Source organism: Anopheles coustani, chromosome 3, assembly GCF_943734705.1.
Source record: "Anopheles coustani chromosome 3, idAnoCousDA_361_x.2, whole genome shotgun sequence".
Lineage (NCBI taxonomy): Eukaryota > Metazoa > Arthropoda > Insecta > Diptera > Culicidae > Anopheles > Anopheles coustani.
The window spans coordinates 1,682,050-1,705,567 of record NC_071288.1 but is presented as its reverse complement, the minus strand read 5'-3'; the positions used below and the strand labels follow the sequence as shown (position 1 = coordinate 1,705,567).

The 23,518-nt window shown below is 41.0% G+C and overlaps 3 protein-coding genes across 3 annotated transcripts; 1 reads left to right on the top strand and 2 right to left on the bottom strand.

Annotated features, from left to right (window-relative positions):
- Nucleotides 1–2,134: 2,134 nt before the first annotated feature.
- Nucleotides 2,135–2,915, bottom strand: LOC131260069 (uncharacterized). The gene is made up of 2 exons (XM_058261730.1): nt 2,867–2,915; nt 2,135–2,793 (listed from the first exon to the last, which is right to left on the bottom strand). Exons 1-2 carry the CDS (start codon nt 2,913–2,915, stop codon nt 2,393–2,395), a joined length of 450 nt encoding a protein of 149 aa, XP_058117713.1. The 3' UTR covers nt 2,135–2,392.
- A 6,284-nt stretch (nt 2,916–9,199) lies between these two features.
- On the bottom strand, nt 9,200–9,902 carry LOC131260067 (uncharacterized). Its single transcript, XM_058261728.1, has 2 exons — nt 9,845–9,902; nt 9,200–9,791 (listed from the first exon to the last, which is right to left on the bottom strand). The coding sequence occupies exons 1-2, from the start codon at nt 9,900–9,902 to the stop codon at nt 9,400–9,402; spliced, it is 450 nt and encodes a 149-aa protein (XP_058117711.1). The 3' UTR covers nt 9,200–9,399.
- A 769-nt stretch (nt 9,903–10,671) lies between these two features.
- On the top strand, nt 10,672–22,968 carry LOC131260064 (calcitonin gene-related peptide type 1 receptor). Its single transcript, XM_058261724.1, has 10 exons — nt 10,672–10,738; nt 13,761–13,943; nt 15,732–15,864; nt 15,997–16,087; nt 16,983–17,074; nt 18,476–18,602; nt 20,832–20,933; nt 21,824–21,942; nt 22,381–22,561; nt 22,702–22,968. Exons 1-10 carry the CDS (start codon nt 10,672–10,674, stop codon nt 22,966–22,968), a joined length of 1,362 nt encoding a protein of 453 aa, XP_058117707.1.
- Nucleotides 22,969–23,518: the final 550 nt, after the last annotated feature.

Genomic DNA, 23,518 nt, shown 5'->3' with positions numbered 1-23,518 from the left:
TGGAGTAAATATAATTTTCTTTGATGTTTCAGACATGCTTACTAAAGACTGATAATCAATCATGTAATTCAAAAGACTCTTGTCCCAAATATCGTATGAAGCACGTACATTATGAACTTACCTAAACATTAAAATCACTTTGGTCGTTTAGGGTGGATGATATCATCTGTTTTGCTCCCAAGAGTATTTGAGAGAGCATAAGATCGAGAGTATGCAATGGAAGTGAAAATCATAAGCTACGAGAGCATTGCTGTAAACCACTAACGTTAAACTCAGTTGTCCTCGCGGGCCGCATCTCCTCCCAAAAAAGGATTTCTAACCGGTGCTACCGCTCGGCTGTTGCGAACCCCGCGGCTATAGTAATTATGAGCTTTTATTTAACTTAACTCTCTACTAAAAAGCACAATAGTGTTAAATTGCAAAATATGCTTAAATAAACTTGATATGATTTCGGTAGAATTTGGAAAACGATTGAATGTCTTCAATCCGCTTACGACGGAGTTATTGTGCCTGACCGTTACCAATGAAATGTTTCTAAGACAAATCTTAAGCTGAACGAAGTGCATTCTATAAAAACCTCATTTCGAATTATTCAAAATCAAATTAAATTAGCCGCAATCGTTTTATCGATTTTTGAGGAGCTTTTTATCTTGAACAACTTGTTTTAAGAATGAATCAGAACTATGATCACGGATAACTAACGATCTTTTTGTTGTATCGAACTCAGATCGAATATTTAAAAAATGAACTTTGATTTGGTATCACTTGCACGTTACGTTAAAAAAAACCGCGGCCTTATTCTCCGTTACAACAGTGGTAACAAAAAACACTTCCCGCTGCGTGCTGAAACCCATTAATTAATCAAACATACATGTTCTGTTTCATGTCAGGTAATTGACAGGTTTTGGCAATTCAAAACACATTCTCTGGATCTCAGCAATTCAGGACTTGAAACGTTGCTGATTGTCACAGTACAGGCCGTTGCATCGTTTATAATAATATACACTGCTACTAATAGTTCATCCGATTTATTAGCTTATCTCGAAAAATCTATATAAAATCCTTGCTCATATGGTTTAAAACTTTCCATGAATTATTTCAAAGGGTTTGTGGGCCGCATGTTTGACACCTCTGCTGTAAACCATAAAGTCTATGACACGCTTTCGTATGCGGCGTTTGTAACTTTTCAAATCAATATGTCTCAATCAGTTTAGAGTTTCAGAAAACTAATGAGAATTGAATGGAATGCAATACATTTTGTGTTGCAAGTTCTATAAATTGGGCTCTATAAGTCTTTAATTTTGTTGAAGAGTTTTGTTTTGAAATTTTTCACATAACTGTTACATGGAAGGTTTTGATTTTGAATGGTGAGCAATTTGCTGCATTTAAACGTTTTGTTGTAATATTTTAAATAAGACAACGTGATTTGGCGGCAAACGGTAGAGGCGTGAATATACTTATTGAAATTGATGTGTTCCGTATTCGTGAGGTAACGCTTTACATATTCTTCTTCTTCTTTTTCTTCTTCTTCTTCTTATTCTTATTCTTCTTCTTCTTCTTCAAGGAGGATTTAGTCCAGTAAGGCTTTTGAATCCAGCTTCCTGGGCCTTCGCAAGCTAACCTGGAGGCATACCTCTATTGAATTAAGCACCGGCTATTATGGCCATATGTCCTGATTTTCTGTGACTATTCTGGTTTTCTGTGTGAGTCACAATTTTACTGCGACCATGTGGCCTGAATAACTCTACTTATCGCTAACCTATTTCAGGGACCCGGCTTTACATATTAAAATACATTTCTCAGCCGTTGTTTATGTTGTGTCATTACTCCGAATGGTTCCTAGTTTAATTAAAAATAGCAATAGCAAAACAGCCGAGTGCCTTCCAATGTTGATTGGAAAAACAAATTTATCACGAAACTCTAGTAATAAAAAACTTTTTTTGTTGCAGTCAACGCCTAAATATGTAATGACCATTTGATTTTGGCAACTGTCAACCAGTTTTGTCGAATAATAGCTCCGAATGTTTAGAACATACTTTCTGTCGGTACTCTAAGTGTTTGAAAAATGTTCTCTTGATTACCACGATGGAGGCAAAAAGCCAACCAGTTGCGTTAGTATTCTTGTTCATTTTGTAGGCCTCTGAGTGAAACATTCGAGATAAGAGATTCATGCAACGTTCTCACATAAGGCTTATCTGGAAGCTGGCTTGAGGTCACTTAAATAACTTCGATGTGTAACTATTGCGATACGCTGTTTTTTTGTAAATATTGGCATCACTTGTTCGTTTTTCTGAGTTAGTTTAGTTCGTTAAAATTCTACACTTCTAATATTGTAAGAATGTTTTCGAATTGCTTGAGGTTAATATGATGCTCGTAGAGCGTTTTGTTAAACTTACTGCATGAGGTAGGTTAGGATGGCGAACATGGTTAAACTCAGAATCTTCCAGTCCGATGCAAAGCGAATGGACGAATTGCACTCGTCCTCATTACACTGACTGCAGAATACCTCAGTGAAAGTATCGCCCTTGTACACGCCATCGCACACGTCCTGATTCTTGTAGATACAACCCTTGAAGATGCCCGCTATTTTATTCACGTCTTCGTAGCGCAGATGGTAGCACTTGTATTCGTCTGACGGAAACGAAACAGTGCTTGGTTTTATCAGCAACAAATTTATTGCTGAGATGGCAGTAGAAGCCATGTTGCATTCGGTGATTTCGTGCCTTCCCCATACCAAACTTATGGATCCGTCTGTAAACTTCCCCCCCTGCATGCACCGCAAGGCTTGTGTAGCTGAAATGAAATTAATACACATTTGTTATGCTGTTGTGTTAATCAAACGATCGTTTCGCAGAAAAAAACCTACCATAAATGTTGGTCAGGAGAATACAGAGACTCAAAATGATCAATTTCATTGTTGTTTTGTGATGTTATCAACCTTCAGAAGAAGAAACTAAATATTTTGCTAGTGACACAGCTTCACTGTGTAGAGTATTCGTTCAATGGGGAAGAATGTTGAAAGAGAACCGAAGATCGCTTGTCAACATGATTTTTGCAAATCAAGAAAGAGAAAGATATGTTTGCCAAAGTATCTCCAAAGTGTCAGGAGTGTGCATAAAATAACGCAATACATACTATTTTTAAATTATTTCAATGACATACATGATGAGTTCTTCCACAGTTAGCCAACACGTTTTTATTGAGAACTTGTTCATAAAAGTATATTATTATTTTCACTCGCCTTTTTGATATACGTTTCTTTAAAATGTTGTTTCTTTTTTGTCACAAATGCAGCAAATATAATTTTCTTGCCATGCTTACTAAAGACTGATAATCAATCATGTAATTCAAAAGATTCTTGTCCCAAATATCGTATGAAGCACGTACATTGTGAACTCACCTAAACATTAAAACCACTTTGGTCGTGGTTCCACCCTAAGGGTGGATGATACATATCACCTGTTTTGCTTCCAAGTACATTTGAGAGAGCATAAGATCGGGAGTACACAATGAAAGAGCGAATCTGAATCTCTCGTGTGCATTCCTGTAAACTCTAACGTCTATGACACGCTTTCCCTGGCATCGTTTGCTACTTTTCAAATTAATTTGTCTCAACCAGTTTATAGTTTCAGAAAATTAATGTGCGTTGAATGGAATGCAATACATTTTGTGTTGTAAGTTCTATAAATTTGTCTTTAATTTTATTAAAAAGTTTCGTTTTGAAAATTTTCACATAACTTACTGCTAATGCAATGTTAAGTTAAAGGTTTGGATTTTAAATGGTGAGCAATTCGCTGCATTTAAACTATGTAGGGTAATATTTTGAATAAGGAAGCGTAATTTGGCGCAAACGGTAGAGGCGTGAATATACTTATTGAAATTTATGTGTTTACATATTGCGCTTTACATATTAAAATGCAATTCTCAGTCGTAGTTTATGTTGTGTAATTATTCCGAGTGGTTTTAAGATTAATTAAAAATAGCAATCCGAGTGCCTTTCAATGTTGATTGAAAAAACAAAACTTATCCATTTGATTTTGGAAACCGTCAAACAGCTTTGTTGACTTATAGCTCCCAATGTGTAGAAAATATTTTCTGTTACTACTCTTAGTATTTGTAAACTGTTCTCTTGATTACCACGATGGAGGCAAAAAGCCAACTAATAGTGTTAGTAATCTCGTTACTTTTGTTGGCCTCCTAGTTAAACATTCGAGATAAGAGATTCATACAATGTTTTCGCATAAGGCTTTGGTTTTCTGGAAGCTAGCATGAGGTCACTTGAATAACTTCAATGTGTAACTATTGCGATACGCTGTTTTGTGTAAATATTGGCATCACTTGTTTGCCTGTTTATGCTGAACACTTCCGTGTCCGTCGAAGGCGTACGTTTTCCTGAGTTAGTTTGGTTCGTTAAAATACTAAACATCTAATATTGTAGGAATGTTTTCGTATTGCTTGAGGTTAATATGCTGCTCGTAGAGCGGTTTGTTAAACTTACTGCATGAGGTAGGCTAGTATGGCGAACATGGTTAGACCCAGTCTGATGCAAAGCGAATAGACGAATTGCACCCGTCCTCATTACACTGACTACAGAATACCTCTCTGATAGTAGGTTTCTTGAACTTGGCACTGCACACATCCTGATTCTTGTAGATGCAACCCTTCACGATGGCCGTTTCATAACGTCGCTTTACGTCTTCGTAGCCCAAATGGAAGCACTTGTATTCGGTTGATGGCAACGAAACAGTGTTTGGTTTCAACTCTAACAACCTTACTGCTGAGATGGTAGCATAAACTAAAGTACATTCGATGAATTCGGGCTTTTTCCACTCATCTACGATTATATTTGAATAATTCACCCCCTGCATGCAGCGCAAGGCTTGTGTAGCTAAAATGAAATTACACACACGTTAATTGTTATGCTGTTGTGTTAATCAAACGAACGTTTCGCAGGAAAAAACCTACCACAAATGCTGGTCAGGAGAATACAGAGACCCAAAATGATCAATTTCATTGTTGTTTTGTGATGTTATTAACCTTCAGAAGAAGCAACTAAATATTTTGCCAGCGACACTGCTTCACCGTCTAGAGCAGAGGTACGAATGCGGAAGAATGTTGAAAGAGAACCGCAGTTCGCTAGTCAGAACGAAAGATATTTTTTGCAAATAAAGAAAGAGAGAGGTATGTTTGCCAAAGTATTTCCAATGAGTCAGGAGTGTGCATAAAATAACGCCATACTATTTTTAAATTATTTCAATGACATACATAATAAGTTCTTCCACAGTTAGCCTACGCGTTTTTATTGAGAACTTGTTCATAAAAGTATATTACAAATGCAGTAAATATCTTTTTCTTTGGTGTTTCAGACATGCTTACTAAAGAATGATAATTGTAAGAAATTTCGGATGGTCTTCGTGAAGTAAGGTAACCTTACACCTTGAGCTCCAGTTTGCTACCGTTTATTATTCTGTCAAATATAGTTCATGTGCGTTACTTTATATTCATTTGACTTAGTTCCTAATTCCCTTTTCGTTAATCTTTTTCATTAATCCTTTTCTCTATTCTAATGATATCCACCAGAATGTAGGCAACATACTGAACTTTAATTTCTCACAATAACCTGTCATGTAATTTAAAAGATCCCTGTAACAAATACCGTGTGCTGCACGTACATTATGAACTTACCTAAACATTGAAACATGCGTTAGTAATCTTCTTCTAAAAATATTGTTCATTTTGTAGGCCCCCTACTTAAACATTCGAGATAAGAGATGCATACAATGTTTTCGCATAAGGCTTTGGTTTCCTGGATGCTAGCATGAGGTCACTTGAATAACTTCAATGTGTAACTATTGCGATACGCGGTTTTGTGTAAATATTGGCAGCACTTGTTTACCTGTTTTTTCTGATTACTTCCGTGCCCGTCGAAGGCGTTCGTTTTTCTGAGTTAGTTTGGTTAGTTAAAATACTAAACATCTAATATTGTAGGAATGTTTTCGTATTGCTTGAGGTTAATATGCTGCTCGTAGAGCGGTTTGTTAAACTTACTGCATGAGGTAGGCTAGTATGGCGAACATGGTTAGACCCACAATCTTCCAGTCCGATGTAAAGCGAATAGACGAATTGCACTCGTCCTCATTACACTGACTGCAGAATACCTCTCTAATATCATGTTGGTTGAACTTGCCATTGCACACATCCTGATTCTTGTAGATGCAACCCTTCAGGATGGCCGTTTCATTACGTCGCTCCACGTGTTCGTAGCCCAAATGGAAGCACTTATATTCGGTTGATGGCAACGAAAAAGTGTTTGGTTTCAACAATAACAACCTTCCTGCTGAGATGGTGGCATTAACAAAAGTACATTCGATTAATTTGAGCTTATCAGACTCATCTACGATTTCATTTTCAACGTCCAATCCCTGCATGCAGCGCAAGGCTTGTGTAGCTAAAATGAAACACACGTTAGTTGTTATGCTGGCTGTTGCGTTAATTAAACGAATGTTTCGCAAAAAACTTACCATGAATGCATCCCAGCAGAATACAGAGACCCAAAATGATCAATTTCATTGTTGTTTTGTGATGTTATTAACCTTCAGAAGAAGCAACTAAATATTTTGCCAGCGACACTGCTTCACCGTCTAGAGCAGAGGTACGAATGTGGAAGAATGTTGAAAGAGAACCGAAGTTCGAAGTTCAGAACGAAAGATAAGATAAGATAAGATTTCCAAATAAAGAAAGAGAAAGTTATGTTTGCCAAAGTATCGCCAATGTGGCAGGAGTGTGCATAAAATAACGCAATACTAGGTAAAATCCCACAATGAGGCTTCCTACTCGCCACATCGACGCCGTTTTTTCTACGTTTGCGCCTGAAAGTTTTGCAATAGGTGGCACATCAATTCATTTTGAATATTTGAACCGTTTGAATTTCCGTTAGAAGCTGTAATGATTTGAACTAATCGTTTGAACTAGGCAAGGTGGACAGCATAAACCAATGAGTTGGACTGCTGAAATGAGTTTGAAATGAGACCGCCCCCCTAGTTTGATTGGGTAGCCGAATTTTCATAAACTCATGAATGTTATGCATGAGGGAGTTCATGTTGTACATCCTGTCCAGTATAACCTTAATCTTTAATTTAACGAGACATTCAATTCAAACGCTTCACACAACGCCAATTGTTTCACCCATTGCAAACCTTTATGTACATCCGCTCACAAATGGTGTAGCCACGACAGTGATTTAGGCTGGGAGGGGGCTTCATTTGGGATTTTACCAAAAAGATTCCTGTAGTAAATATCGTGTGCAGCACGTACATTATGAACTTACCTAAACATTAAAACCACTTTGGTCGTTTAGGGGGGATGATATCATCTGTTTTGCTCCCAAGTGCATTTGAGAGAGCATAAGATCGAGAGTACGCAATGAAAGAGAAAATCATAATCTCTCGTGTGCATTCCTGTAAACCCTAACGTCTATGACACGCTTTCCCTGGCATCGTTTGCTACTTTTCAAATCAATATGTCTCAATCAGTTTATAGTTTCAGAAAACTAATGAGAATTGATTGCAACACATTTTGTGTTGTAAAATTCTATAACTGTTGTTCTATAAGTCTTTAATTTTGTTGAAGAGGTTTATGTTGAAAATTTCCACATAACTTACTGCTAACGCAATGTTACGTGGATGGTTTGGATTTTAAATGATGAGCAATTTACTGCATTTAAACTATGCATGGTAATATTTTAAATAAGGAAGCGTAATTTGGCGGCAAACGGTAGAGGCGTGAATATACTTATTGAAATTGATGTGTTCCATGCATTTCTCAGCCGTTGTTGATGTTGTGTCATTACCTCGAGTGGTTCTAAGTTTAATTAAAAATAGCATTCCAAGTGCCTTCCAATGTTGCGTGATAAACAGTAGCAAGTTAGAATGGCAATACTGTAGAATGCGCATCGAAAAGATCGCTTTTGTTGTGTTAACAGCAATTTTAACCTTTTGCGGGATGCAGCCATTCAAGTTCAGGTTTTTGGAAAATCATTACGAACAAAGTATGGTATACTGCTGGTACAGCATCACATTCACGATTTTGTACGCTATAGTCAGTAGTGCCCACGCGTTGTACGTCCTAGCCACTACAACTTCAACAATGAACCGGTGCCTCCTAGGAGTACAGTCTACCTGTATGGTACTATTCGTGGTTGCATCGAACTGCATAATAATACACCATCGAAAGCGAGTTGTTGTGCTTTTGAATAGTTTAATAATTAAAAAGCAGTTCAAAAATCAAAAAGGGAGCTTCGTTATAGACGAGAAGGATAATCTCATGATGAAAGGATTTTGTGCGAAGGTGCTACTGCTTGATCACTTGTTCATTATACTCGGTGCATATTTTGCGATTACAGTGCTATCTCCTGGTCCTTTGGGTTGGGAGCAGTTGCCGAAGTTTTGCCACTTTTTCATCATATGGTTGGTGGCAATACAGAACAATTTTTTCCTGGTGGTTATTTTTGCGGCCGTTGGATGCTTCAATGCTCTGAATAAAACATTAAAGGAAGCATTGGAACATGCCGACCCGTGTCGAACGTATCACAAAAATCGATCACATGGTGTGAAAGTCGGTTGCCAGTCGAAGGAAGGTGCGAATGAAAATTCGACAAATTATGTGAAAGAAATAGTTACATACTGGGAAGATCATTGGGCTGTAGCGAAAACAGTTCAGACATTTGTGAAGTTGATGGAAATTCCTCTGCTGCAACAGTACAGTTGGTCATTTTTTGCTATACTCTACACGGTAAATTTTGTAACCCAGTTTGCATCCCCAATACTCACCGTGTGACTTTTCTTCAGCTATTTTACATGTACTTAGTGTACGACGAGGATCTTCACGAAGGTATATCTATGATGACTATATACAAACACTTCCTTTGTTTTCTAATGTACCAAGGTACCCAGCTGTACTTCATGATCTATGGGCCATGTTATTACACTGCGAAAGCTAGAACATCGTTCTCTATGCTTTTGCAGCGTGTTCCCCTTTTACACGACGCTGGCGTCGAAAGATTGGTGAGAAATGTATTTACACTCCATTTTTTCTGTTGTGAGATGTAAGTTTTGTTTTCTCCTTTTAGATTGAAGCTATGAAGATTGATTACCTTCATCGTAGTTTCGATATCAACATTTGTGGATTATTTGACGTTGATCGTCGCTTTTTATTCACGGTAATCGCCTGCGTATATTCTCCAATACATCCTCTGATAACACAAGTGTCTAATTACAGATGATAACGTCTATTGCGGCACATTTGATAATCCTGCTACAATTCCATCAAGAAAAGTATTAACCGAGGGTGGATTTTCAGGAATTTCGAAACATGACTCGTTTAAAAGTTGCTTACAATGCATCACATGAGTTGCTTAGTAAATCCTGCCACTAATAATCCACCAAGCACAAGCAAACTCACTCGAAGGCTTCCGGCCGAGTTGCACCCATCGCGATCGTTACACCATCTGCATCCCGCCTGCACCCCGATACGTGTTTCCCCCTGGCACACGTCCATCGAATCGTACGAACAGCCGCGAATCCGATACCGACGATCACCGGTCTCTTCGACGATCAGCTCGAAGCAGCGGAAATCCGACGTCTGTATCATCTGGACGGTCGGTTTGAATGCCAACACCCGCAACATGTCGACCGAGGCGGAACTGGCATCACATTCGATGAGACTTTCTTCGCACACATCGTCACCCTCGTCGTGGTTGCACGAGAAGCAGGACAACGAGGAGGCAACTGGAACTAAGCGTTTGAATGTCAGTGGTTGTCAACCCGTACCGGTATGGAATAATTACCAGCTTGAAAAATATAAAACACCACTAAAAGTGAAATCAGCCTGTGTTGAGTCGTCATTTGGAGGGTTTTTTTTACAAATTTTGAAACTCCAAGCTACACTGATGATGCAACGTTATCGAGACGCTACGAAAAACTGTCGCTATCGTCAATGCTCTACCCAGACGGACCAATCTTATCACCACCAACCACACTTGGCGAGTGCTTGATAAGATATAAATTTCTATAAGTAATGGTGATTGTGATGCAGGTATATGATTCATTGTCAGGCGAAAGATAGATTCGAAATATTTCAAAAGTAATGTTTCAAATAAAATGTTATGAATATGAAAAGTATCTAATTCTTCGAAATTTCCAATTAGATCACAATCTTCAAATTTTACTACTGTAGTAGTACCTGAGGTGAATGTAATGTATTTTTTCTATTTTGTTGTAAAAATGTTTGCTGGTCTTACTTAAATGATGTCTAAAGTGAACACTTGGATTCATTTCATCAGGTTTCTAAAGTAGGTTGCAATAAAATAAAAACTCGGTTAAACAACCATAACAAAAAAGGATGTAGCAGCATGCTTCTGTTTTGGATATGCACATCCTTATGTTCAAATACCGCTCGATGCTTGGAGCCACTCTCTGACCAGTGGATTTCTCAGCCTGGAGCTCCAAATGCTCCATGTGTTTGTGACGTTCTCTCCGTAGACAAGATGCCGGTCAACCCCATCACCGCCGGTTGCCATGGCACCGACGACTGAAGCGTTCGGCTGTTCGGCGGACCGATTCAATCCCCGATTTGGGGAGCTGAGCATGGCGTTACCAGCATTGTCCTGCTGGTATGGCTGGCAGTCGCGGACGGCTGTTGAATGCCTTCGGATCGGACTGGAACGCAACCGGTGGAAATGGTAAATTGAGACGAATCTGCTGCGGAACTATCAATTGTTGATAACGGGCTGGTCGGTGTGGAATGTGAATTGTGATAGTTGGTGGCAATGCGTGTTTGACTGATGGACGATCAAGTGGAAGACCGTAATTTGGTTCGTCTAATCATTGTGTCAGTCCGGTTTTCGAGTGTGTGATGCTAGGCGTCCACAAAACAGCTGACTCACAGGATTAGAGCAACAGCTGCTGGCGGTGCGTAGTGTGAAGTCATCTACACTTGTGTCCGGTGGTAATATTAAGTTTGATCGTATATCGACGGAATCAAACGTCCCCGAAAGCAACAGTGTGGCGAGTTAGCGAAGGATAAATTATTCAGAAAGCTTTCGGAGCCAAGCGTGGAAAGAGAATAATTGAATGTGCAAACATTAATCTGTCCCCCCGTATCGGGCCGTACGTTGCCGGAAAAGTATTTATGTGGTGTGGAGATGATCCGAGACACTTTGGAGCCGATGGAAGCTAATGTTGGCAATGGTAAATATTTGAATTATAAATTGCACCGTCAATGGGTGTCCGAAATTAAATATTTATAAAGATACGCATTTGCATTTTTATTGACTTTTGAAAACTACAAACGGCCTGCTGGATGAGATCATTGTTTGGTAATAAAAATTCATAAAATAAATAATTTTTCCACTATAGCACTGATAATGAAAATCTTTGCCATGGAAAAGAATTCGTTATGGAACTTATTGATGTTCTTTCACAAGCCAGCGGGGTAAAACAGGTTAACCAGTACGATAGGCCATCAGTCGGATCAATTCAGCTTATCGCAGAGTATGGCAGTGGCGGGGTATCTTGGATTACCAAACAACGGTGGTGATATCGTATTTCTAATGGCAATATTTTGCCTACTCTTTTAAACATGAACGATGGTCATCAATTTCCGGCACGACCGATACTAAATGTGTTTGTTTTCGCGTTACGTATTTACGGTCGAGGCGTTTTTTGCGGAGCGTTTTAGTAAACACTGTTTCTTTTCTATTGTTTCGTAGTTTTTTTGTGTTTTGTATTAATATATAAAATGCTGTGCAACAATACATAACATTCAACATTTCTCAAATTTCAAAACTTGCTCTCTACCATACCATAGGTCACACATAGGTGGTAAGCTGTAGGTGACAGTTTAATGTTTCCCGAGATTTGCAACTAACGGTCCAGTCCCTTAAGGACAGGCAGGCCAACGTTCCGGAAGCTACCGTATCGAATTGCGCTTTCCGTTGAATCCGTGTTTTACGACCTTTACTAGAAGGAGGTCAAAGGTGATTTCAAAGTTAACGTCTGTTAAAGGGGTTTTGAAACGGGATAGATATTTTTGGACCGCTTTTCTAGGACATTATTTTGATACTTTTTGGTTTGCAACTGTTTACCTACCTTTAAACTTGAATTATTGTTTACCTACCTGTTGTGAAAAGTAAATATGAAACACTACAATACTGTACTTGAAAATGCCTTTACCAAAGAACAATTTCCAAAAATGACATATTTACGGTCTTCTGGTATGGAATGCGATGTAATCATCCAAGGAATGTTTGCTTTTGGTGAGAAAAATGACACCAGCGTATCACTTTTCGCATTTCGTATTTTCGTATCACTTTTGTTCGCATGCTTTAGTAACGGCGGAATAAAAAACATTAATCATACTGAAGGAAACCATTACGCAGAAAACATTGGAATTCTTCACGCCAAAAAACGGCTTGATATAGTGACAAAATTGGGCTACCTAATCCTTGCTGATAAGGGCAGTAACCAGTAGTAAGGGAAGCTGGTTGGCATTTGGTGGGAGTGTGGGGGTATTAATCCTGTGTTCAGGATATGGTTTCCTCATATTTATAAATCCTAGATCCTCAGGGAACGGAAAAAGGTGCTGTTAGAAAATAAAGAGAGTCCTAGAACATACATTCCTGATGAGGATTATTATCTTCCCTGATCGGGATTATCCTTTGAAGCGAATTGAGTAATTCGTTTACGGTTGATTCCAGTCTCATGCGTCTCTCGTCGTACTTGAACTGCCACGTGTTGCGTGTTACCGAATACTAAATGTGTTCATGCATTAATACTACATGCTATTCACCCGAAAAAATGAACGGCGCCTAGTATCGTAGATTATGAACCTCTCGGTCATACAATTTGTTGTCTCGTTTGAGGTACACGTTCATTCAATATTCACTACATTGGAAGCATATCAAATAAACAATGTTCCAACGATTCGAGAAGTAGTAAACTATGTTTACTGTGTCGTAAAGCCGAAATGGATCTTGCTGATCTATTTGCTCGCTCTTGGATTTGATTAACATTTTAATGACGATTGATTATTATCGCACAGCTTGCACCGATAGTGACACTCCGTATCTGGTTCACTGATGTGTGATACTGGCGAAATCGAGTTACACAATTCAATTTACTGTTCCAATTACTCGCGTAGTAAAACGTGTCTAGTGGAGATATTTTTAAGAAAAGCATAAAACATGTTGACAGTATGTACCGGAGAGAAGCTTGCGTATGTAACATGAGCGTGCTGATACTTTGTGCTGAATTCTATTTTCCTTTTAAAAATGATGTTCCCAAACAACCAACGGTGCAGAAAATAACGTAGAATGTCGAGTATCTTATAGTTCGTTCATCACTTACCGACACTATTGAAGCATGGTACAATGTCACAGATATCAAAGGTGGACTTTTCCTTTGAAATGTAGAGCTTCCAATCGAATGGTGGCAAACTGTTCGATATCGGCGTGCTAACGAGTCATAATATTAGTCGACTCTGCATTCTACCCTGACATAAACTGATAATAGAGCTGGCTGACATTCAAGTGGAGCTTCTGATTTTCACGCTTACCGATAAAAAAAGGAGAAGGCAAGTACAGTTATTTAAGCTCCGGAGTGTGTTGGGATATCGAATTAAGTTGGATTGATCCAATTTCCTACATGACGCGCGAGAAGTACGTGTTGACTGGGTTTTTTTTCTTCTTTTTTGTGCCTTTACAGCAAACGAGAGCCTCTTCAGCGCGTTGGACGACATTGGTGGCGAAGGGCAGACGGCGGATAATCGGCAGGATGAGCGAATCCAGTTCGATAGACTGGAGTTCGAAAGTCCGGCAGATCTGATGCGACATCTGTATTATACCTGTTTGCGTTCCAATGTTACAGAGAAGCCATGGGAGCCGGTTGGTGAGTAATTGCTATTTTCTTCTCTATTAACTGTTGTCGAATGCATCATATCAAAAGCACAATTTTGTCTGATCGTTCGAATACAATTTGGTAGCATAACATTTCCATAGTGGATTCAGTAGTTTTAAATTTGTTAGTTATAAATACAGAGCTTGTGTGAAAAATAATTTCAATTACTGCAGAAAAGATAATCGAAGAAGAAAATCTGGTCAAATGAAAAGTAATTTGTAACTCAAATCTCGTAGATTAAACTGGTTGTTGGATGAGAATACTGCTTGGGCAAAACAAATTCTCTGGTGGCAGTTGCTTGAGGTAAATACCTCAAAACTTTTCCGAACGAATTTACCAAGCGCCAAACTTTGACGTAGCGGTAATTGGCTGCTACGAAGAACTGAACCTTGCGCCGACCTCGCACCTCGGGGAAACCAGTGAAAGAAAACGCGTTCAGCGCCATCAGGAGCTAATCGGGTATGAAAGGTGCCTGCTTTACGGTGGGATGGCCACGGAACGGAATAGCGGCAAAATTGAGTTACAGCTCAACTTAAGTCGAGGCGAAAAGTCTTGCACACCAGTCAAGTGTGCAGTTGAGAACGCGCGAAAGACATCTTCCGAGCCGTCCTATAGATGTCTCGTCTTCAAGCTGGCGGTTGAAGGCGGCTGAGGACTGTGGGTTGGGCGGGTGCATACTCATCGAATTGATAAAAAATGACTCAACAAAACTGAAATTGATTTCCGTTTCATGAGATGAAACTGAATCACGACTCAAGAAAGCACTTAGCTGTTGTTGTCCTTGGGAAACAAAAAAGTTCCTTAGAATAATAGGACTTAAATAACTTTCTCTCTAAGCGTTGGGTCATAAGTTAACGCTTCCTGGAATCTCTATAACAGCATTAGAACTTTGTGTAAGATTGATCAAATTAAGTTTTATCTTTCTCTATTGCCCTCTCAGCTGCATATCTCTTATGTTTTCTCTTTCCCTTTCATATAATGGAGACGCATGGTGTTTGTTGCAACACGTGGTACCTTGGCAAAAGTCAAACAAAAGGGATCAGCTCAATAATGGATGGATTTATTCCTTCTGAAGTGCGTTATCAGCGAACATACTTTTTTGCACATTCGATGAATGAACCACAGCCACATACTTGGCGTGATTTATTGTATCATGTAATAAGCTTATGTCGGAGTGCGTAGAATGAACTTTTGGAGAGAAATTACGGTCCCTGTCGGCATTCGGGTATAGCAGGGATAATTTATTTCTGGATTCGCATTCGTGTACTTCGAAAGGTTTCCATTTTTTCCTTTTCCGGTTGCGTAACGAAAAGGTTTTATTTAGATTTATTTCACTTGTACTGAGCACCGAAAACATTTATTTTAATCAGCGGCATGGTGGAACAAAAAAAAAACAACGTGTGAAAAACAATGCTCCAGTCTAGGAAACAAATTACATTTTTTTGGTCTGCGAAATGATGTTCTTAGAATGTGTTGTGGTTTTTAGTGGTCTTTCGAAAGCGTTTCGCCTTTTAAAAGAAACGTGGCCTGTACTTGCAGTAATTTGGAGTTGTAAGGGAAGGCAAAAGAATGTTCACGAGTCAAGTATAACATTAGGTGCTTTGGAATGTGCGCTCCAAATAGTATTTGAAATGGGACTGCTTTCAACCATTGGAAACGGAAACATGTCTTATGCATTACCCATGGCTCCCAAGGAGTCGCACATTCCCGAGTGCCACCAACGCTCCATTTGAAGGTGTCATGTTTAAAGGTGTTTGTGTATATTGTTATCTTTTGTAGGCAACGAAAAGTTCTGTCCCCGACGCTTCGACGGATGGTCTTGCTGGGAGCCAACCCCTGCCGGAACGGTGGCGGAAAATTTTTGTCCAAAGTTTGTGCTCGGTTTCGACCATCGTCGGTTGGCCTATCGGACGTAAGTATCCAACATTTCAAGTTTCCATGTCGACACCACACCATTGTCGAGTGGTTTAGTGTTTGCCACAGGGAAATTAGTATTTACAATTGGTCAGGACAATTATGGAACGAGATGTGTTTTATTTTGCAGATGTCATGAAAATGGTTCCTGGTTCGTCCATCCACTGTCCGGACGGGAATGGTCCAACTACACGAACTGCGTCGATACGGAAGACATGCAGGTGAGGGACGAAGTGTGCGGTCAATGTTTTCCTCCGAGTTATGATGAGCATTTTTTTTTCTTCCATTCGTTCGTTCATCTCCACTCCGATCATAATTTACACTCGTATGTCATTAGAACCGTGCATCGGACATGCATGGTACATGAAAAGATAATTAAAAAACAATCATTCTCACCAAAACCGATCCATCTCGTGGCCCTCCGCTGTTTGTCACACTCTTCTCCAGACTACACTGAATAATTTCTCATAGGTGTTCCGACATTGATAAAGATAAATTGACAACATGACTAATGATGTTGTCGTCTCTCCATCCCTCGTACACACTCTGTTCACTCCCCCACAACTTAGGTTTCGTCCCAAATTACTTAGTTGTGGTTCATGCAACCCTATCAGTCGGTTCACTATAAGTTTAATCTCATTTACAACGACTACCAACCAGGCTATCGTCGAAACGGTACGATGTTCGGTCGCGTGTTGACATTGGAGTGGATAAAATACGCCCGAAACGGGGTGGTCCGAGGCGTTGCGTTCGTCTTATTACTCAGTCATACTTTGCGATTGTCGTTTTGATGAGGTCTTATCAACTGCCACACAATGTTCCAACAACAACAACAACAACCAAATCAGAGACGATACGATAGCGTCAACCAACCGGTTAAGTCCACGAGGTGATACGAATTTATTTGTTTGTCACGCACTACGCAATGGTAATCGAGCGAAACAGCCCAGCACAATATCGTGTCAACCATTTGATTGGAAGTTTATTTTAGTGAGGGAAGAAATTGAAACATTTAGAGAACAGATTAATTTTATATAGTTTGCGACATTTACAAAACATAATAATTGAATTAGACGATTTTTTATTGTAAAACAATAATATAATTTTACATTCCAGTTACGACGTTTGGTAAACGACATTTACATCGGCGGATACTCTGTGTCTTTTCTGACGTTAATAATATCGCTGTGTATTTTCAACAGCTTCAGGTAAGGATGACTCCACTTCGGAAAAATAACTAGGTCGTTTTTCATTTTCGAACCGAATCACTAGACTGGTTTTTGGTGACTTTTCTCACTCGTGCCACGCATTTCTTCCTCGGCCGAATCTCTGCAGCAAGATGTACAAGCAACAATTTGTCTGAGTAAATTTCATGAATTATGGATAGGTATGGAAATTATTGCCATCACCCGATAGGGGGCAACAACTTGTCCGGAAAGCACTGTAGAAGAAAATGAGAAAGTTTACCACATGGATGCACGGGTTGTCTCGGTTTTTTTCGTTCTGACCCGCCCGCTGTTGCGTTTTGGTGATGATTGATTCAAGGGACGAATTTGTCAGTAACATAAAAATGAAACGAGATTGAGCGTGGAGCGTGGTTATTGCGAGGTTGGGAGAGAGCGCATCAAAAAGAACGAAAAGTCCACAGAATGATATCATCGTTAGTGATGGCACCATTTGAGGATGATTGATGATAACTGATTTCTTGTCGCGGTACGGATTGTTTGTCTGATGTCTCTTAGATGGATTGTTCGCCAGCTGGCGTTTTGAGAGGGATGACCACAGTTGTGGGGGTCATTTCATTTTTGTGCCGGTGTGTATATGGAATGCATATCCGGCCACCCACATGAGCTCAATCCGCTTTAAGTTGATCTTTACATTGTTATTAACAACTGGTTCTTGTTGGACATTAGAAAAAATACTTTCTCATTCACTTAATTTTGTTTTGTTATTTTAGTAAAATTATTGTTTTTTGTTTTATCACGTATCAAGACGCGGAACAATTTGAACAAATTTGGATTATATTTTTAAGGTTCCAATAGAACCCAAAACGCCCCGAATGATTGGAACCAAGTGTATTGTGCAGCTCGGATGAGTGTCAGGTGCTTGTTGTCACTTAATCAATCTTCACATTTCAACCAAGCAAAGATCCGTAATGGCGGCCAGCCGGAGCACTCTACAGTTTGGAAAGCTTTTCCACGGTCGAAAACACAAGCGAAAGTCTGCACTTTGTCGAAATGTCACGGTTAAGTGATATGTGCTTGTGAAAAGTGGAGATCCCGTTGTGCTGGAAGATGATGGCCACTTGAGGAAATTAAGCTTCAGAGAGCAGAGACATCGCAGCTCCTGTCCATTCGGTCGGGAAAGCTTAGATAAAGGGGCGACGAGGCGAGGGATAAATGTGCCATTCACATGACACCGTTAAATATTCATACAAAGCCGGGACGATTCCCGGGCGCGAAAGCAGAGGAAATTGAAAAACTTTTCCAAGGGTGAAAAATGAAACAAACGGTCCACAGGGCATGGAGTTTTTATTTTCCATCTCCATCCGGATACTACACTTGACGAGAGTTTTTTTTTCTTCATTTTTCATTGGTTTTCCCCCGTAGGACATTAAAATGCACCCGCATACGGATACACATCCATTTATTCACCTCATTGGCACTGAGCTGTATGTTTTGGATCGTGTGGTACAAATTCGTCGTGGAAGATCCGGACGTGCTGAAAGCAAACGTGGTAAGTAGGAAATTGGAGGCGAGATGTTGCTTTCCCGTTGTTTAAAGAGTTGCATTCTGGGTCAATGTGGTTTGTTTGTCCTCGACAATCCCTTTTTGCTCGATGGTTCATTCAAAACCACTAAGGGGAATAGTATTTGTTGGAGTGCGTTTTTCCTGATTCACCGGTCTGATTAAAGGGTCGTCTTACGGCTTTGCGTTAATGGAAAATAGAAATTTCGATCAGTCCTCAAGGGAGCGCAATGTGTCCTAACGGAGCACGTGGAAATGGAAAATTTTGGAAAACGTTAACAACGACCCAGGGAAAGGTGTAAGATGCCTTCCCTTGGAAGTAAGAAAGGCTCAACAACTAAAAAGAGGGTGATTGTAAACAAGGCAGTCTCAGTATTGCCATGTCGACGAAAGCTTGTTCCGCCTTCGTGATGTCTGGTACCGGGAAAAGTTGCAACACAGCATTGTATTACTTTAAGCTCAAAGAGCAACAGCGTGGAAAACGAAAGAATATGGAAAACGGGGAAAGTTTACGGATTCCTGTGCGGCATCGCAATGAGCAGCAGAGAAAAAGCTAAACTTGGCGTGGAGAAGGCAACGGAATTCTCGTTTCATTGCATTTACCTTGTTAATTTATTTATAAACTTGTATTGTACTCCATTCCTTCATGTTTACCACCGGTGAAACACAAAGTCCTGGTGGAAATGTTCCTATTAAAATGATACAAATAAGGTGGACAACAGCGCGTGCTCTGGAAAAGGCCGTGCAAGCAGAAAGAATTATGAGCCACAGATATTCGTTATCATATTATTAATATGAAGCAACAGTTCGGATGAAAAATTGAATGAACAATGTAACACACGAGTTATTATAGCAACGCTGTAGGAATTAGCATCGGATTTAATATTCTGTTGTTACACGTTTCTCACTGTTAATGAGCATTCCAGCACGGAAAATATCGAACGTGGTTAATTTGGAAAGTGTTTCGTTAAAAATAACACGCACATTCGTCGAAACCCAGAACAACGTAGTCAAGAACAAAAGCATGCATTATTGGTTTAAACACTCATTAGCAACATAATGTATTTCGATTGCATGCGGTTGTTGTAAAATGCGTCCATTTCGATCCAAAACACACGGGTTTGGTTCGCATCCCGACAGGAAGCAATTGCTTAATCAGATTGATGTTTTTTTATGTAAATAGCGTTGACTGCATTTGAAACCAATTAGTTGCGCTTCCAAACACAAGATCAAAGCAAATGAACATGCGAATTAACATGTTTATTAGAATTTAATGTTTCAAGCAGTGTACTATGATATTGGATTAATGCACTTTGTCGCACAAGTTTCTCACCTTTTACTCCTTGCTTGAAATAATACTTTTATATCACGGAAAAAAATGCACGCATCAGAAAGGGGAAACAAAAAACTAACACTTACTTTGCTGGTCAAATTTCGTCGGCGAATTTAGAAAACCAAAACCCTGCTCTATCTCGCCAGAAGGATGGGCTTAAAAATGGCATTGTTTAGGGCCGGTTTCTTTCGCCGTCCGTGGCGATAGCCCACCCAACACACTTAGCACCAGAGCTGGTTGTTCCCGGTCGAATGTAGATACAACACGATGCGCACGTTTCACCGTTTGGTTTGGGTGTCGTGTCATTTTTTGGCCGATGCCGGAAACACTCGCTGGCGCTGCTGGCAATATTTGCAAAGCGTGTGGCCGACGTTGACCCAGCTGCAGCACGTGTTGAGGTGTTGTAGATTCAGCAGAGACCATGGCGTCCTTGGATGGAAAACTGGTCCATCGCACTGCGTTCGTTTGCAACAGGTTAGCTTGGATCGGATGAACAATGGAAAATGCGTAAATGTGGCAAAATTTGGTCCTGAGTTTTGTGGGGATTTTCGTTACGTAATGCGGAGTAGGCTTCTAATAGAAATGTTGCTAGAAATAATATTTCGCTTCTGGGAAAATGTTCACTATCCTAAAACGAATAGCATAGTCTTGATGAAATGACATTAAATGAAGGCTACCGTTACCTCGTGCCAGAAGGATATTTAAATTTATCTCATTACAAAAACATTAGACCGGAGTCTGAAGAGCGCGCAGTGTTTGCTTAACTCGGATATGATTCATTATTTCGTTCGATGCGGAGGAATGAGGCTTCCGGTTAATAGATCCCACCGTTCCTGCCATTAACAAATCACCCTCTTCTCTAATCACCACGTGTTTTTCTTTCAGGGCTGGTGCGTCGGGTTGCACATATTACTCCACTACCTGATGCTGGTCAATTACTTCTGGATGTTCTGCGAAGGCTTACATCTGCACCTGGTGCTCGTTATTGTAAGTATGCTTGTACGATGTGATTGACGTCAGGGGTCAGGGGCTGAACGGGGTTAACTTGATGTTTCCGAACCTTGATCAATATCAATCAAAGCAACCACCAGTCGATCTACCTTAAAGGGCCATTTTTGGAAACCATGGAAGTTGACCAATTTGTGGTATCATATAGCTGTTTGACGAGAAAAGTTTTCGTATAACTATTGCCCCTTGTGGTCGTAGGAGGTCTAGGGTTAACACACAGTGTTACACAGTCACTGTGAAATTAATTTTGTCGCAAGAGAAACCCCCTTTCCCGTCCGATGCTATGGCAAGTCCAACCAACATTTTCACCTCAGCTTTAGCCAACCTTCCGTCGTCCGTTGAAGCTGGCGGAGAAAGGAAAATCAATTGCCTCGGTACAGGATCACCTTCGTCGATGGATGCTAGAACGGGGTCATTTCCTCATTGGGGCCCATTTTCTCTTCGATTAGGAAGTCGAACAAACACACCAACACCACAACCGGCTGGTGGACGTTATTGAGTCAAGTTCTGACCACCGGGCGCCGGCCATCGGAGCATCGGAACGGTGGTTCCTATAGATTGATGGTTGTTAGCCTGTTGCCACGCTGATATCGACTTCACCGATACACTCGATACTCGATTTCTTCCACGAAAGTCAGCCGCTTCGGTACAGGAATAACAAGGAACCAATGCCATCCCTGAGGCGAGCGACGTGTCTTTGCGTAGCTGCGGTTTTTTGCACTCGTCTGATTGATTCGTCTGAACTCCGAACGTTCCTTACAACTCCCTTGTAATTCCATTCGATTCCGTTTTCTTTTCTTCGCTTGTTTTTCCCTCTACAACGAAACCGATGCCTAACAAAACAAACGTGGCACGGTCTTGTAAAAAAGGTCTTCATCAAGGATATTGTCGCAATGCGTTGGTTCGCCACGATCGGCTGGATATTGCCGGTGCTGCTGGTGTCCCTGTACGCCCTCGTCCGGAACGCGCAGCCACACGATACGGACCAGTAAGTATTTTACGACACAACACTACTTCACCATGTTTTTTTTCTCCGTTTTTGCGATACGATTTAGAATGGATTCGGATTCGGTGTGCTTCGGAAAGGCAGACCGGCCAAGTTCGAGCGGTTTTCGTTTCGGGAAACAAACAACAACCCGGTTCGGCAGTGCCAGGATGTGCTGCAAGGACCAGGTTTTTGTGATAAATAATAATAAAATTGAGATTTTATCGTTCGCGCACGTCAGAGTGGAGCGCCCAGGTCCCGAGGCATGATGGATTATGAGCCATAACATCCCTTAATTGATTGGGTGTTGAAGTGTCAAGAGTGGAATCAATTTCATTGTCATGTGGGCGTTGGAAAATTCGGCATTGGAAAATGCCCCGGGAGGGCAGTACAGCTTATTGTAGCCTCACGTTTCCTCTCCTTTCTCTGCCTTTTCCCCAGCTGCTGGATGGACGAAAGCCACGCCATGTGGTTGCTGACGGTCCCGGTTTGCTGCTCCCTGGTAGCCTCGCTGATTTTCCTTATCAACGTGGTGCGGGTACTGCTCACGAAGCTTAACTCCACGTCACCCCATCCCGCCCCGCTAGGGCTGCGCAAAGCCACCAGGGCAACCCTCATACTCGTAAGTTTGCGATTTGGTGAACCTCGAAAATCGTTTTTCGACGTGGTTTAATAAGGTTCGAAGTGCCAAACGTGTTTGATGGTATTTATTTTTGCCTTTTTCTCCCCCCTCCCTCTCTCTCTTTCTCCGTTCCACGAAAGATTCCACTGTTTGGGCTACAGCACATCCTGTTGCCCTTTAGGCCGGATAAGGGATGCCAGCTCGAGCGGTACTACCAGATCGGGGCCGCACTCCTCATCAGCCTGCAAGGCCTGTGCGTGTCGTGTCTGTTCTGCTTCGCCAACCACGATGTCATCTTTGCGGTGCAGTGCTATCTGAGCCGCTTCTTCCCCGACATCGTGACGCACCCGTTCCTCGAGAGCAACGGGGGCCAGCCGGCGACGCAAAGCCGGGACGTGGTCGTATGACTGCTGAACGTGCACCGCTCCACCCCGACTAGTATTAGTCACCGCGAGCGAGAACCGGCCTCACGACAGGACCAGACAAGTGCCGTGTGAAAGGACGACCACCGTCTTTTCGGCCTTTCCATGTTCGTCCTCCGATGTGTTTTTGTGTATGCGATTCCCTAATCCTTTCGGCGCTGGAACGACTCCCCCCTCCCACAGTAGGTGTCCTTTTGTACGGCGGCGGCACTACATTACACACCCTGTCACGGCATGGATGGGCATCGAGATTCACTACAAAACCGGAAGCTATTGATGTATGCATTTGAGCGTTCGCCCCGTTGACTACACGCGTCCAACGAACCGCTCCTTAAAGGTGAGCGCTCGAGCCAACATTCCCGATTGTGTAGCGTTAGAAAAAAGTGTTAACCAAGCATGGAGTAAAGAAACTAAATGGAACGAAGAAATAAAGAGTATCCTACCTGTTACGTACACGCTGCTCGACGTTTGAGGCATGCCGAAAATAAGAGCCCCCGTGAGGCACGCTCCACGCCGGAACTGGTGGATAAATCGA